At 44.3% G+C, this 15,884-nt stretch overlaps 1 protein-coding gene across 10 annotated transcripts in view; it reads right to left on the bottom strand.

Moving 5' to 3' along the window:
• LOC1269973 (uncharacterized) overlaps window positions 1–15,884 on the bottom strand; it is a 178,764-nt gene that overhangs the window by 126,571 nt on the left and 36,309 nt on the right. For all 10 annotated transcript variants that reach the window (XM_061648136.1, XM_061648135.1, XM_061648134.1 and 7 more), the window contains exon 3: window positions 5,617–5,765. In XM_061648136.1, the coding sequence (XP_061504120.1) occupies window positions 5,617–5,656 (40 nt within the window). In that variant the 5' untranslated portion in view covers window positions 5,657–5,765. The remainder of the gene's footprint in view (window positions 1–5,616; window positions 5,766–15,884) is intronic.

Raw genomic sequence — 15,884 nt, 5'->3', positions numbered from 1 at the left:
CTACGAACCAGCTCGTACCGGTCGACTATTTGCTTTACAGCACCGTACCCGTTGGCCACCTTCCAATTGGAATCAATACCGAGGTGTTCGAAAAATTCATTCACTGCGAGTGCGATTCTCTGGAATCCGGTTGGGTGACAGGAAAACGGTTCCGGTGAACAGAGGAAAAGAGGAAACGGCACCAGAAATCAAGTGTTACAACATTTACAACATCCTGCCCATCATTTCCGTGTCATCCGCGCGCTTCCCATGGTTGGGAAGCAGTAACGACCCAGCTAAACAAGCTGACACCGAGGCCGAGGTGGTATAAGGGTGGGTGTTAGATATCGGCATGCCAGACAGCTGGTTTTCGGTGCTTTCACCGGGTGGGTTACCGTGACACCAAGCTGGAACTCCCTCGACGCTGGAATCGGAAATTCCAATTCCAATTGAACTTTGGCAGCAGCGGGAATGCAGTGTGCAGACGAAGAAGCGATCCTGCTCTAACGACGATTGGAGTTGGTTCACTCTTCTTTTTTTATTTTTTTTTGTGTTGCAGACTTTCCCAGAACCGAGAAGCGGTGCCTTTTCCCATTGGGATCCAGCGAAGCCCTTCGTGGAAGTGTGTTTGTAAATGGGGAAAGTTGGAGGGAAAATGATTTTGTGCAGCAAGTGGACGGCGAATTGCTGCAGGATCAAAATTCCTCGCTAGTTTCAGGTAAATGTCGTTTGAATCTAAACTGTCTGCTACCAAAGGTAGACGAGAAGGTAGCATTTAAGAACAATCTATATTTAACGAGTATCAAAATACATAAATTACAGAAGGTGGAATAAAAACTAAACATGGTTCATTCAGCCGAATTGACTTGAAAATGTTCATATTGCATACATTCAGGCGCTTCAAAACAGCCGAGAAGGGAAGCTTTAGAAAATACACTAATGCTTCATCTTTAATAAACAACTTAAAGCTTATGACTTTGGGGCAAAAAGTGGAAAACCATATGGCATTCATACCCCTTTATCCCATAATTCATTTCGATACATTTTAACCGCATCGACTGCAAAGAGCAAACAGCAATTTAGAAAACCTCCAATACCAACACACCAACACATCCTTTCTTCATCCTTGCTACATGTTTATCGTGCAGTTTTATTCGGTTCCCGATCTAGAAAAGTCAACAAAATCCCTTCCCTTTACGACTTACAACGTTTGAGTTTATTTTAAGTAAAATTAGTAACACAAAAAAATACTAAACCTAACCCTTCCATTCCAATTCTAACCACGCAAACGGCGAGGTCGCTCTGCGTTACCTTAGAAAGGATTTGCCGTGTGTTCATTACGATGATATACGGTGCATGACAGGGAGTAATTTATAAAAAGGCAGGAGCGTAACATAACAAAACCCCGTAATAGGTATGATACTTCCTGGAAGAAAGGAACGCCGTGCCGGAGTTAGTTTTTCTCACCTAGACTCCCATCTAGACCATGATGGATAGCGCTCTAACACGACTGAACGTGAGCCCCTCGAGGTTATGGGGACGTGCGAATGAAAGTGGAAGGACACATGTAATGTGGTTGAAAATTAGCTTTACGGAGAAATGGAGAAACAAACTGCGGAAAGAAGTAACGGCCACCGTTCGTTTAAAACAATAATACAGCACCACGATGCAATAATTTAACGTTTTAGCAAATATGTTTCATTGCCGGACATTTCTTAGAACAAAAGCAATCAAATATGACCTCAAACTATTCACACTATCTGACACAGGTCAAAAATGTGTATTGCCCTTCCATACAGTTACAACCAGTTCAACACCAGTCGAAACAAAAACGCTCATAACCTATCAGATGCTTTGATCTTGTACGTCCAACTATTTCACACCCCATTACAGCGCACATAAATGTTCGTTGTGACTCTGTGTGTATGTGTGTGCCTGAGAGTAATTTGAGCGCGTTTGGTTCGTTTTTGTCCTACAAAAGCGAACAGCTTTCCGGATGACTTTCAGCGATTTGCCGTACCGCGTTTCCACCTTCATCCCTCTTTTCTACGCTTTTCAAAAGCAAAGCCCGGGACGGAAGAAACCCCGGGCGAGATTTACGGATATTTTTATCATCCGAATTCCACTTCAGAAAATTAACTTCTTTTATGAGGCTCTTAAAAAAAGTAACGTTACATTGGCCCGGGCGCCCGCTTCCGGGAAAGGACAACGGGCACAAGGGTGCACAATCGCCCCGGCTATCTGTGCAGCAACGAGGCGGATATGAAGCAGGAAATGAGCATTTTGGGAGGACGAAGAAAAAAGATGGTAAACTTTACTAATCCAACCGGCGGCCCCGGGAGTGTGGTTCATCTTGGTCCCGAAAGCGAACTAATGCCCGGAAAGATGGTCGACGGGCGATTGTTTTGCAAATGCTTGAGGAAGTGAAATGGGAAGACGTTCTTTTTTTTTTTTGTTTCTTAGTTTGTCTCTTGCTTCATCTTTAACCTACTCCAGACGCGTCCAGAAATATTTCTTTGGCTTGTGTTTCCTTTTGGGAGAGCGTGAGATGGAAAATAGGAAGACAAAACGAGCAGTAGAAAGTTCCACTTGAGAAAGCGACTTTTTCTTCCATGCTTTTCGAGGTGCCCATGTGTATGTGCATTTGCAATTGACTGTCTGAAATCTTTTCTTTGGATCGTTTTTCTGTCCCACATTCAATGCAAACGTGCGCTACGAAAGCATAGAACAGAAACATATGATTGTCGTGCGTTACTCTTGAAGCCATCAATGCAAGCATAAAACAAGTCGTCTTTCGCTCCCGTCAAGTACACGGCCACCGTTACGGTGCCACTGGTGCCATCGGAAAAGTCATCATTTCACTCGCCTGGTGCCTGGCCGGGAAATATATAGAGTCTAGACTCGAAGAACATCTCTGGAAGTCGTGCTCGCCGTACACGGTTGCCCTTTTTCTTTGCCCCTTCTCTGATTGAGTACGGCTGTGCACTGAACGAGGTTTTCCTTTCAAACAATAGAGCTTCCTTCAAACACACACACACACACACACACACACACACACACACACACACACACACACACACACACACACACACATACACATTCAGAGAAAAACACGTACCCAGGATTCCACCCTCACAATTGATACACACCCCCGTAGAGCAGGACGAGCAAAACGATTGTCGTCGTCGTTATCGTCGACTGGTGTCTTCGGCATCAAGACATTTCGCTCCCATTGCCCGAGAATGCACACAAATCGTGAAGCTATTTTCCTATGCACACACACACACTCACACAGAGAAAACTAAGAGAGTAATGATGCGTGGAGTGAGGTGAGATTAAACGGCCAATATGCCATCCGGATCTTGAACGTTTCTCGGGATGCTCGTCGTTTAATGGACTAATCACAAACGTCAAACAAGCGAAGCAAGGGGGCCATCGTCGTCGGTCGTCCTTTTCCTTACCTCGTTGGCAATAAATTGAGCGTAAGTAATGGAATCAATCATCCTCCATGGGCTCGAGCTCAGCCGGGAAAACAAATGGAGTACAATTACGATTGGGGTGTTGTTGTGCGATAATGGCAAGGATGAGTGAACGTAACGATACCAGAGACAGTGATAAGAATGACTCAAAATCAAATGAATGAAACTTTTATTATATTTTTAGTATATAAAACCGAAACGGGCAATTGATTACACAAATAATCCAATAAGCAAATTGATTACTTAAACAGATATAAACAAAAAGGTAAGCGGTTTCTTTACAAAAACAACACACTCCACACTTAAGGTGTTCTATTTTGATATTCATTGCACCTATTTAACACACAAATGAAACAATTTGCTTGCAGCCAAACAAACATTAATATTTCAATTAATCCAGCGAAAAATTCAAAGCAGCACAACGGTCTCGTGCAAAGAAGTCTGCAAACAAATGCAATTGCGTTTGCCATTCCTCTCCCGCAAAAAAAACACATGCTGCAACTTTTTAACCCAAAAATTAGATTGCTTTTCTCGACGTTCACAAACACAAACGGTTTGCGGGGCATAATGAGCAACTTTAAACGAGTTCTTCTGCCCGTTATTGTTTACAGCGCAAGCGGGGAGGAAGGCAGTACACAACCTTACGCCCACCTCGCGCAAGTTTCCTCGCGAGCGCTAACTACAACTAATGACAATTGTTTTGCATTTTCCGTCATTTTGCATTTCTCGTGTTTTTTTTGTTTTATTTTAATTTTTGTTCCTCTTTCCTTTGCGCCACCCATTTAAATGGGCTTTTCTTCTTGTGTTTTGTTTGCCCGACCGGCCCGGGTCCGACTCCGGCTTGCCGAGTTTTATTGTTCTATTTTAGCACTTTTGCGTGCTGTTGTGCACAGCACGCTGGGTGCACTCCGGCTTTTCTCGGGTTGGCGTTTAATATTTTTAAGCAGTTCGTGCCTTTCGTGGGAAAGATTGCACGGGCCACGAGGGGCAAGAAAGCAGAGTTAACGAAACGCGGCATCGTGGCGACCGAGCGCACCGCGCGATGCATCCACCACCCACTTTCGTAAGTAATTTACGATGCATTTACCACACACAGCCAGCAGTACAAGGTGCGGCTGGGGCGCACTCGGGTGAGCGAGAGTAAAGTGGCATTTGTGCGGGTATTACATCCACAGCGCCGTACGTGCAAATGTGTAGCACACGTATGGTGGTTCTGAAAACAACAACATCAGCACCGGCACGGTAAATTCCGTTTACATCCAACTCAACACAAGATGCTACGTGGAGTGTACGTGCGCAAACAGGGTTAGTGGAAAAGTTTCACAAAGGTGGTGAAACTTTTGAAGGATTTTTGGTTGTTTAGTTTTTAAATGTAAAGCAAGTACAAGCAAACGTAGAACCACCCAAACGGTACTTTATCTTTTTACTGATGAAAAAGGGCCCTTACGAGAAGCAAAATACTACAGAGTTCTATTTTACATACAGCAGAGTCGTACTAGGTTATAACTAAAGGCCATAAATTGTCCAACAGGATTATCTTCTTTTAAAAACTATTAGTGAAAAATTTAAAACCGGATACTACATATTCTCTCACCAATCAATAAGATTGTGGACTTCAACGAGTGTTCATTAATTAAACTGTTGCTCTCTCCATATTCGATTTCTTGAATGTCTTGATGAAAATATTCGATTTCTAATTATAAACATCGCCTCATGCCTGGGTGGATGGAGCACTCTCCTCGCCTCTCACAAGTCCAGCAGCAAACACAGTGTGCCGATTGATGGTGGCGAGTGTAAACGAACACAAATCAAACACCCACCCATAATACCAAACAAAAACAAACATCACAGTTTACCCCCCAACTGTCAGCAGGGTGGACAGGGTGATAATAAAATTCTTTCCACCAGAAATTCGTAAAGCATTTAGCGCCTATGCGTAAACCCATCTCAAGGGAAAGGAAAACGCCACCGTTTGGGGTAAATGTTGTTGTTTACGTGTTAGTTACCCTGGTGGTTTGTTTTGGGTGTCATATTCAAGAAAATTGATTGTGAACCATGTAGCTAGGGCGTTTTTCAAATTTAATTCTTTTTTACAACCTATATCTTTCTAACATTTTTACCAGAATGCAGTTCAGAAAGTGCGAAATATTTCACTTACGTATCTGAAGACTAAGACAGTACACAGCTTGTGACGTCATCGCTGGACGCCAGACGTTCTTCTACTTGATTGACGGATGTTGCAGCAAATTGACATTCATCTTCCCGCACTTGATTAGGTGTAGCGTTGCATGTGGCTTGTTGAGTACGCTGGAAGTAGCAAAGCAAAGAAACAAACGTTGTAGAAAATTCAATAAATGGTGAAACAAAAAAAACGCGACACAAAGGTAGAAATGGTACGGACATGAAAGTAAAACATAAATGCACCCCCTGCTCAACACAACCGGCGTAAAGCTCGAACCACGAACAAAGGCGAATTACATGAGCGAAATTTCATTTTCTAAATGGCATACAACATAATGCCGCCCATTTCCTAGGAGGCATTACCCTCATAATAATTTAGATTATTTTACCTTTCACCTCACTTTATCTCTACTCGGTGTAGGGAGTGCGTTTGCCGAGGCTAAACGAAAAAGGGTTTTTAAAATTACACTCCCACTGCCCCAGGAACCGAAATATCAGCACCAGCACGCGGTACCGGGTTCCGAATCGTTTTTTATTAGTTTAACCTTCATTTTTCTTCCAACCAGCTAAGATGATTTTGGCCATCGCAGCGAAGACTTCATTGTCTTGCGAACGTTCTGTGGGCCGAGGGAATTGCCGGAGAATAAACCCTCGCTTTTGATAAAACGATAACCCCGAGAAAAGGTAACATCGCCCCTTGCGTATTCATTGCTCTATTGAATCTCTCTCGCTCTGTGAGCGACCGAAGACAAAATACAGGTGTGTCGGGTAGATGGTTTAAGTCAAAAGGAAGCGGTATCTTTTATGATAGACCTTTTAAAATAACATTGCACAGTGGAAAAGAAAACAATACAGCAAAGGGAAACATTTTTATCCAAAAACTTTAACAGATGGTAGATGCATATGCTCAAGGTTAAACGTACACTGAAAAATGTTATCCTACACCCTTTACCCATTCTGTATCACTCCGACTCAACACAGCCTTTAAACATGTTTTATTCCTTCTTAAAAATGTACCTTGAAAACTCACACAACATCCTTTCCTTATTCCCTCCTCTCACAAATCATTTTTCTTTCCACAACCGGTTGTAACGATTGTTGTAACTTCTTCGGCGTAGACGAGCGGGCGCTCAACAAATGCATGAATAATAAATAACTTAAAAGATCATCATTATAACTGTCGGGAAAAACGAGGAAAAGGGCGTTAGCCGAAGTCGCAGATCCTGGGGACGGATCGGTTCGATAGAGTAAAGCGATAAGAAAAGTTACCCCACCGGGTAATGTTAAAGCAAAGGAAAGGGAACCCACCTTTCTGCCCCCTCTAGCCGCTGCCTTTTATAACACAGTGGACCAACTTTTGGAACACGCGTTTTGTGCATAAATTTACTTTTCCTTTTTGCTCGAACGCTTTTCAGACTTCGGCCGACTTTACAGATATACGGGAAGCGGGAACTTGGCGGTGACGAATGGAAACTGTTTTGATGACAAACCACAAAGACGAGGAACGTGCCGGATCAGATCGGAGCAAAAGGTGTAAACGTGATCACAATTCCTTCCCGGTTCAAAGGTGAATCCGAAATGATCGATCAGAGGAACAGAAGATGGATGGAAAAGTTTTTTGGTATATAGAAAGTTTTTTAATAGAATTGGCAACAGATTGTTGTTGTTGGATTTAGCAGAAATACTAAATTCGATAGGTTTAGTAACATTATTCTTTATAGTAACTGGAGTTTTGATAATTTACGAAATAATCATAACACGTTTTTTTAGTGAAGCTACCTTATTACCTTCGTATCGAATCTTCAATCACTTCTTGAAAACAATTGAAAGCCTCAATCACGGTGGCAAAAACACATCACGTCTGGCAGGCCTGGTATTGATTTGCCTATACCCAAATAAGCCACTCAGTAGCAAACGTTAAATCCAAGCTGGGGGTCTATAAAAAATGATCAATAAAATGTAAAACCTCATACGCATAAGCTGTGTCAAGGATGAGAATATATATAGTTTCCCTCTTGATGAAGCGATCCTCGCATATCAGCGACAAACAATAAAAAGAATCCATATTTTCCCTCTGCGACGGTACGATAATATCTCCAATCAGCGGGAAACCGAAATCGCTCATCGCTTGACAACCCAAGCCACCGTCTTCACCGGCCGGACGAGGTATGTGACTGTGTGTCTGTAAGGGTGTCTGTAAATACTAAACGAACAACAACAAAAAGCAACAACTTCCACTGCACCCGCTTACACCATTAAGTAACCATCCCAAGCTCTCCATTTGCTAGATGCTCCAAGATTTCCATTCCGTTTCCAGTCGCTCGCGAAGAAGCAGCAGCAGCAGCAGCAGAAGAACTTTGTCGAATAACTTTTCAACTTTGTCATAAATTTGGAGCCAAACGAGCGTTTCCTTTTGCTGCCGCAATCTCCTCCCCCCCCTCCCTCTCCTTCTACCCCTTGAACGCTCTTTTGTTCCCAAAGGCTCGTAAGAATGATTAACGGCCCCTTGCAAACCGTGTCCCGTGCATGGGGGTTTGTGGGTTTTGTTTCTCAAAGTGTACGGGCAAAAAGCGACAGAAGCAGACAGTCGTTGCCGGTGAAGACGGTCAAAATGTGGGATACAGACTTACTAAGTAAGTAGCGGAAACCATTTCGGTAGTAAAGCCTGCATGCCTATGCCATGCCTTGTGAGCTGCGGGGCAGCTTCGAATAAGTGGAAATTGGGATCATGCGTGCAATTACCTGCTGTTTTAAACTTGTTTTTAGTTTACACGAGTTTCGATGTGGATAAGTAGAGCTTAAAGAATGAAAACGATTTATTTTGAGTACAATTGAAGCTTAATACTATTTCACATTTTTACAGCATTTAGTCTAGAAATGCTTGTAACTCAATTCCCTAATCTCTTTTGCTCTGTAAGGTTTTACATTTATTCTGCTCTGTTAGGTGTCATCCTTTTTTTGAGGTGTAAAATGACTTTTTGAGGTGTAAAATGACGTATTGCGTGATATCAAGTTATTTTGCTCCATATCATATCATCCAATCTCACACAAACCACAATACTTGGATATTGGAAGCAGTGGATACGAAAGAAAAGTTTGGTTTTTTTTGTGTCGCTTTATTGACTAACTTAACACCGCTGCGTTTGCGTCTGGCTAAGCCGGTTGCTACAAACAGAATGCCGTTTCAATTCGAATTTCACCGCTCGCTCTTACCACTACCAGTATAAATTCATCGCATACGCGTTTCTACCTGCTCGCCGGTTTCTAGCCTCGTGCTCTTGCTCCCACACTTACTTGCCAAACAAGGCTACACGTACACCAATACGATTCGCTCGACTTATTATATCGATACATACGTACGTGCCTACCGTCAACTACAAATGTCGTTCCGTGTGGCACGATGCATCCCTCTCTCTCTCTCCTCTTCATCTTCCGTTATCAACGGAACAATACTTTAACATTTAAATAACAGTTCTAAAGTTGACGAAATGATGTTAAGACGACGAGATTTTTCTACAATTGTCTACTCCAGAATAGTTTCCATAATATAAATTATTCTAATATTTATGTTAACAAAACAATACAGCAATATGGATAAAAGTCTTCGCCGCTCTGCACACATTGCTCTGCACTTCAAAACATTCTCTTTCATTCATGATGCCTCAGGTTCCTTTGCACTTTAAACATCCTCAACCCATTCACATGCTACATCCATCCTCCATCCATTCTTCCACTTATTATCTTTGTTTTACCGAACGTACAAAATTTTGGATAAAGCAACGAGGAATGTAGGTTAAACATACTCATCCAACATCACGGCGAGATACACACAAAAAAGCCCCCACACCCACAAACCGGGGCTCAGCGCAACAGCGAAGCTCATCAAACCATCCAGCCCCGCGTTCCCCGATCCAACCCGGGCCGTATTAGCTGTGGCTAACCGTTAATTCATGAGCTATTTGCCGCGAGTTTCGCTGTAACTCGATTCCTTCAGCGCCGGCTCAAGGATCGAGCTCATTCGCCGCGTCCGCTCGAAAGCCGCCTACCGGTATTAGCACGATGTGGTTGGCCTTTAGCACATTAGACAGACCGACCGAAAGCTCCGTTCGGTTGGACGGGTGTGGGCGAAAACGGGGTCTGGTTGCAGATGATGGAAGGGTCGGCTGTCGGCGGTGCCGGAATTCACTCTGACGGTAAGAAGATTTATGAGCTCGTGCAACAGGATATCTTCATAAGTGTGCTTCCAGGCACACTCCGTACCACCCTGCGTTCCTCATTCGCCCCCCATTAGCGAGAGAGGGAGGAATACCCGAGCACTTCCCGGTTCCGGGGATGAAGACGGTTGCGCTGGTGCAAAATGGTGCCGTTTACGTCAGCGCATAATCGTTGCAACCGTCAAAGACGTTCAAGTGCGACCTTCTTCACAGCGAGCGAGCTGTGTGTGTGTGTACATGGCACAACCAGCTTTCATATGCAAATCCGTCTCACTGCCTTCGCCTGATGCATGAAAAAAGGCTAACGCTGCTCCGCCTTGTGTATACATGCACCCGTGGTGCACCATCCGCAGTCCTGGAGGGGGGGTGGCAATAATAACAACAGTAATGGAACAGAGCAAAGGCAAAAAAGCCACCGGGACAAGGTGTCGAAAGTTTTTCATCAATCTTCGACTGAGAAGAGTCGCTGTACGCGGTGTGAACAGGGTCGCCCGTACTCGTTGAGGCAGAGATTTATGAGATTTGTGACCAAACTTTCAAATCCGACGTCATCATGCAGCCGCGGGAATCGCATCGTGATGGAGGGTGTGCAACGAAGACTGATGGAAACTAAACGGTGCACTCTCCTCCTCCTTTTTTTTGTAATGAACTTTACTGACGGGTGCGGGTGCGGCAATATTACGAGTGTTGCGAGCAGGTTTTTTTTTTTGGTGTGCCATCGTTACATTTGCATGATTTATCCAGAGTGCTGCAATTGACGGGCAGGGATTCTTGGGCAAAGATGCAATAGAATTTAATCCACCTGGTTTCTTTGGAATATGTTACGGGATGTATTTCCACCGAGGCGTTAATAGGCATTTCTCAGAAGCTACACTACATTGCTCAGGAGAATATTCTTTGCGTTATGATATGCTGATTCTTGAAGAATCTCGAGGAGTTGGATTTTAAGCAAAACTGTATACTCCTTGTGATTTGGTTGTAAATTAACATAAAGCATTATCTTTACATATAGGGGGAACAGTTTAACTAGAGTCTTTGAAAGAATATGAAGAAAGACTCCTGAGATTCTTTGACATCATTCATGATGTTCGTACCTCAAACGCAATTGTTTCTTTATTTTTCATAAATGTTAGTTTCTTAGGTCTCTTCATTCAGTTTTCTTAGGGTTTCAATGGTTATTCAAGACTTTTGTTATAAAGTGATCCAGTATGGAATGCAACCTGTGGTTTTTAATGCCGTAAGATGCAGGATGCTCATAACAAGTGTTGGTTTATTCAAACGTTCATTTTGCTCAAGCATCAACGGTTCTTTATACTACTTTATCAAACTTGATAACTAAAATTAACGCAAAAGTCAAAATTACACCTTTTCAACATAAAAATAACGCCTCCCACACGTATAGTTCCGTAATAGCTGATGATAATCTTCACCCTACCAGCTGAGCTTGTCACGTCCTGCGTGCTTTAGGTGAGCGTATACCCCTACCAACCATCGATTCCTCCAGTTCGGCAGACGAGTGATAAACTTCATCAATACACGAAATGAAGAAAGAAAACGACTGACAAACGAACATCTCAGCCCAAACACGTACACACATACATCTTTCACACGCATTTCATCGGACGAGCAGCTATAAACGGAAACCATCACTCAATAGCTCGATAACTACACAACCAATCACTTACCTACACCAACGCCAACCCCCCCAACGGTGTGGGTCACATGGTCTTCACCAAGCGAAACGATGGCCACCATACCGCCCCCATCGCATCGGAGGACGCAGGACGAATGTTAAGGACGGATATTTGATTATGTTATTAAGTGAACAAATATTCCCTCGAAACGATGTTCCCTCGTCGATGTGTCTTGCTGAAACCGAACTGCTTCGCCTGTTCCAACTTCTTCCGGGCGGCTTCGCGTTGCCGTTGTTGACAAAAACGGATACAAACACAATTTTGTGTCTAGCTTCTTGTTACTATTCGATTTCCTTCCTCTTCAGGGATGTGTTTTTTTTCGCTCTCTCTCTTCTCCTTGCCCGGGTGACACAACACATTGGAATTCCTCGTTCGAGAGATTAAGCACGCAGTTGTCAATTGATGAAAGTCTAACAAAGACACACCAGCGCAGTCGAGGCACGCGATTTAATACATCGACTGGAGCTTTCTGGGCACTCAGCACACTACAGTCAATGTGCTGTGTCTTCGCCCCACCTTTACCAATGCGTGGGAGAAAAACTTCCAAACAGATTTTGTGCTTTTTTTTGTTTATCTCCCGGACGGATGTCAAGTTTTGTTGCCATCCCCGTTCAAAGACAGCCTGGACACAAGTTTTCCGTCAAACGTAGGGCCCAACCCCCTGTTTGCCGGGCCAAAGACAAATTAACTTTGCAGCGTGGCTGAAGCATGACCGGGCCGGGTCGGTAAAATCGAATCATGGAACGTACAGCGTCCCATTGAAGCGCGTTACCAGCAAATGTCCTACGGCGCTTCGAGTGGCGGTGAGCGTTGCCGAACCGTAGCCGGAACCAACCCGAGAGATGGTCCCATCTTACTGACAGTATCAATTTTCGGTCAAGCATTGCGTAAAAGGACACATCTCTTGTCGCGATAAGAGAGCAAGAGAAAGAGCGAGGGAGAGAGAGATAGAGAGAGGGAAGGACGCTGGGACACAGCCCGAACCACCGCACCGACGTCAATGCCAACGTCAAAATGCGAAGCCTGCCCAAACTACCCCGACTCGTGCCCTTGTTGTACACTTCCCGGTGCGTTCTGGCGTAATGTGCCAGCGTTTCTTTGTGCCGGCGGCATCGTACTTTTATGTTGCCATTTTCCTGCTGCGCCTACCAGCCTCCCAAAATGCTGCCCAAAATGCGACCGCCGGGCATCGTCAGGAAAACGCATGTCCCGGGACGGAAAATGTCAACGTGGCTTGGTGCCTGTGTCCACTCGGCTTGATGGAAAGATTGAGCAAAGAACAACTCGAAACGAAAGCAAAAACAAAAAACCAACCAAAAAAAAGCCGAACCACATGAACGTCTCATCCCAAAACCCGATACCGACGAAGCGGTAGAATTATCGATTCCATTTGCACTGGGCACCAACGGCAGGACAGCGTAGCCCGATTCCGGGCACGTACCGGCAAAGGGCCGATCGAATAAGCTCGGAAAAATCCACCGAATTAGCATCCGCTTGTAGAATGAGGATTTAAGCGCTTCGATTATTTTGAGACACTGAATCGGTACTCGATCAAAATCCGGCACTCCCGCTGGCTTGGCTGGTGCGCTCTGGTGGGTTGTGTTTTCGAAACGGACAGCGATTTTATCACACACGCACACACACACAAACACCTACCGTACCGGGCTGTCTAATGAAACTTCATGAGGGCACTGGATTTTGGGGCAGATCCGAACGCTGGTTCTCGTCCTGGTAGCAATCGGTCTGTAGAAGAGTGGGTTTGAAAGCCCTTTAAATTGTCCCATGGATTAGCATTTGAGGAAAAGGTTGAGAACATCAATTTTATTTCAAAAAGGGAGTATGTCTAGCACAGCTCATCAGAAGGATATTGTGGATTATGAGGGATTAGAGCAATATTGTGTTAATAATTATGATTTACTACGCGTTCAACTACTAAACATCATTTCATAATTATATAATCATTCATCATTGTGATACAATTTTCTTGTACTCGATTACCACTAACTATTTAAGGTCAACTTTCAAAGCCTCAAGATGTCTAATTAAACTACGCTTAGGGGTTTGTTATTAAACTACATTCTCAACCTTCTCGGTATACGTTCTTACCTTCATTTCTTATGTACATAAATGCCTCCTCCATCCTAACTTCCAGCTTTATCCGGCAAGTGATACTATTTAAATAAATTTCCACCTTCAACGGTATACAACCGGCTTCAAGATGTTACGCTTCGCCTGAGAAAACACCGATTGTCCTTCGCGGCGTAATTTAAACGTGGCGTGCAGTTTACTGCACGCAACATCCCCTAAAGCTACCACCATTTGCAGCGATACGTTACACGCCACGGCACCACCGTGCGCAAGAAGCCGGGCAGGGCAGCGATACATTCTTGCCAACTACTTGCTTCTTCTAGCAAACACCTTCGATGTTCCTACCGGGATGCATTCGATTCTCTACAATCCCGTCTCGCAGCGAACGCATTATAAAGCAACCTGGTGCGAGTGCCAAACCGGGTGCCACACAAAACCGACAAAGACACCAGGCACGCGTGCTGTAAGCGTAACCGTTTTGCCAATAATTTTGCCCGGACCCGGGAAGGTGATCCCGTACAGCCCGGGTGGTTGTGTGTGTGTGTGTATGTACACAGCCGAAAAGGTGCAATACAACGCACAACAATAACAGACCGACGGTAGGATTTCTCCGTGGAAGAATAGAGCCCGGGGAAGGGATGGGAGAAGGGCACGACAGCAACACGGTAGCGAAAATCTGTTCCGCTATTTGCATAAACAACTTCAATATTAATTATGGCGAATTTATTGCTAATTTAAGTCCCTACATTCGACTACCGCGTGCACCGACGAGCCGGCGCGTGTGTGTGTGTGTGTGTGTGTGTGTGTGCCGTGTTGCCCGAACTCAGTCGTCCCCGTCATTACACGGGCTGATACACACTCGCACGGGACGACACCTTTTGGGGAGGAGGATCGATGGGCAGATGACGGTGTTTGCTCAACGGGAAAGGACGAGAAGTTGCTTCCAATAGAGTCGTATTTTGATACGACACTGGAGAGCCTTCCCGCTTGTACGTTTGAGTGTGTGTGTGTGTGTGCCAAATATCAAACAGTCCCTTTGTTGAAGCTTCCGTGCGGATGGGTCTATTTGTGCAATTTGGACGAATATTTTAGACATAACAGTGGAATTTTTAGTGGACAAATCAACATATTCAAGTATTAAAAGCCATTGAGCAGTTTTCTCACTATTTTCAAGAAATATTGAAATAAATTAAACTCATTTTAAAATGAAAAATTGTCAATAAACGATATAATAACATCAGTAAGGACCTCAAAATTGCGAAAAAACGGTTATATGGTCCGCCAAAGATCTAAATGAATACATCTTCTCCTAATTATTTCAATCACCTGCTCATCGCTTATCCTCTACTATATTAAATTATGAATATTTATACACCAGCTAATCCAGCCAGGCAGACACATCGTTCCCACTCCCCAACTCTACCCATACCGAAGTACCGAGGGTACTCTTTAATAAGCAAATTAACTAAGCTCATTACCCTGCTCACGGTCGGCTGCACGTACACGGGATCTAATTAATGTCACACCTCTCTCACATTCACACACACATACACACACATACACTCATAAATGTCTAACCCCGTTTATGTATCATGAGCCGAAGCAAAGCGTTTAATTTATTTAACACTTTAACCACTCGTTCCCCATTAACGATTTATCTTCATTCTAGCAGAGCATTAATTTTTCCCAGCGTGTGTGTGTGTGTGTGTACGTTTTTTCTTTCTTTCTTTTTTGTGCACGATCTCTCACTCCCTTTGTTGTTGGCCAAGTTCCGGCTCAACCGTCCAAGTGGAGTGGAATAAGACCTTACCACCTTCTACTGTTTCTAGAGATCATGCTGTGAAGTACACGCTTTCGTCACCTTTACAATTCTTCCTGCTACAAGCACCATGGCTGTACCATGGCTATGATACACTCACCTGGGCGTGGAAGGTAGTGCAAAAGCGACAACAACAAAAAACACGAAACCTTCCCCAAAGTGACGTGTCAACCGGCCAAAACGAAACTTGTCCATAGTGCCCCGGACAAGTTGTGTCGAGTGAGCCACCGCGATCCTTCTCGCACTCCTCGACCGTGTGCTGCTCAAAACCCATCGTCACTAAGAGCCGGGGGTCGTTCAAAGGACTTTTGCTACACGCAATCCCGCCCGCGCAAGGCCCTTGGCAGCGGCGTTTGTCGATGGTGAAGAGAGTCACCCGGCCTGTGTTGCTGTCACCGAGCGTTTCGAGCGTCTTCATTCGCTGTGTGTA

Source organism: Anopheles gambiae, chromosome 2 (genome assembly GCF_943734735.2).
Source record: "Anopheles gambiae chromosome 2, idAnoGambNW_F1_1, whole genome shotgun sequence".
Lineage (NCBI taxonomy): Eukaryota > Metazoa > Arthropoda > Insecta > Diptera > Culicidae > Anopheles > Anopheles gambiae.
The sequence above is the reverse complement of the archived record's forward strand: the minus strand, read 5'-3'. Positions and strand labels throughout refer to the sequence as shown.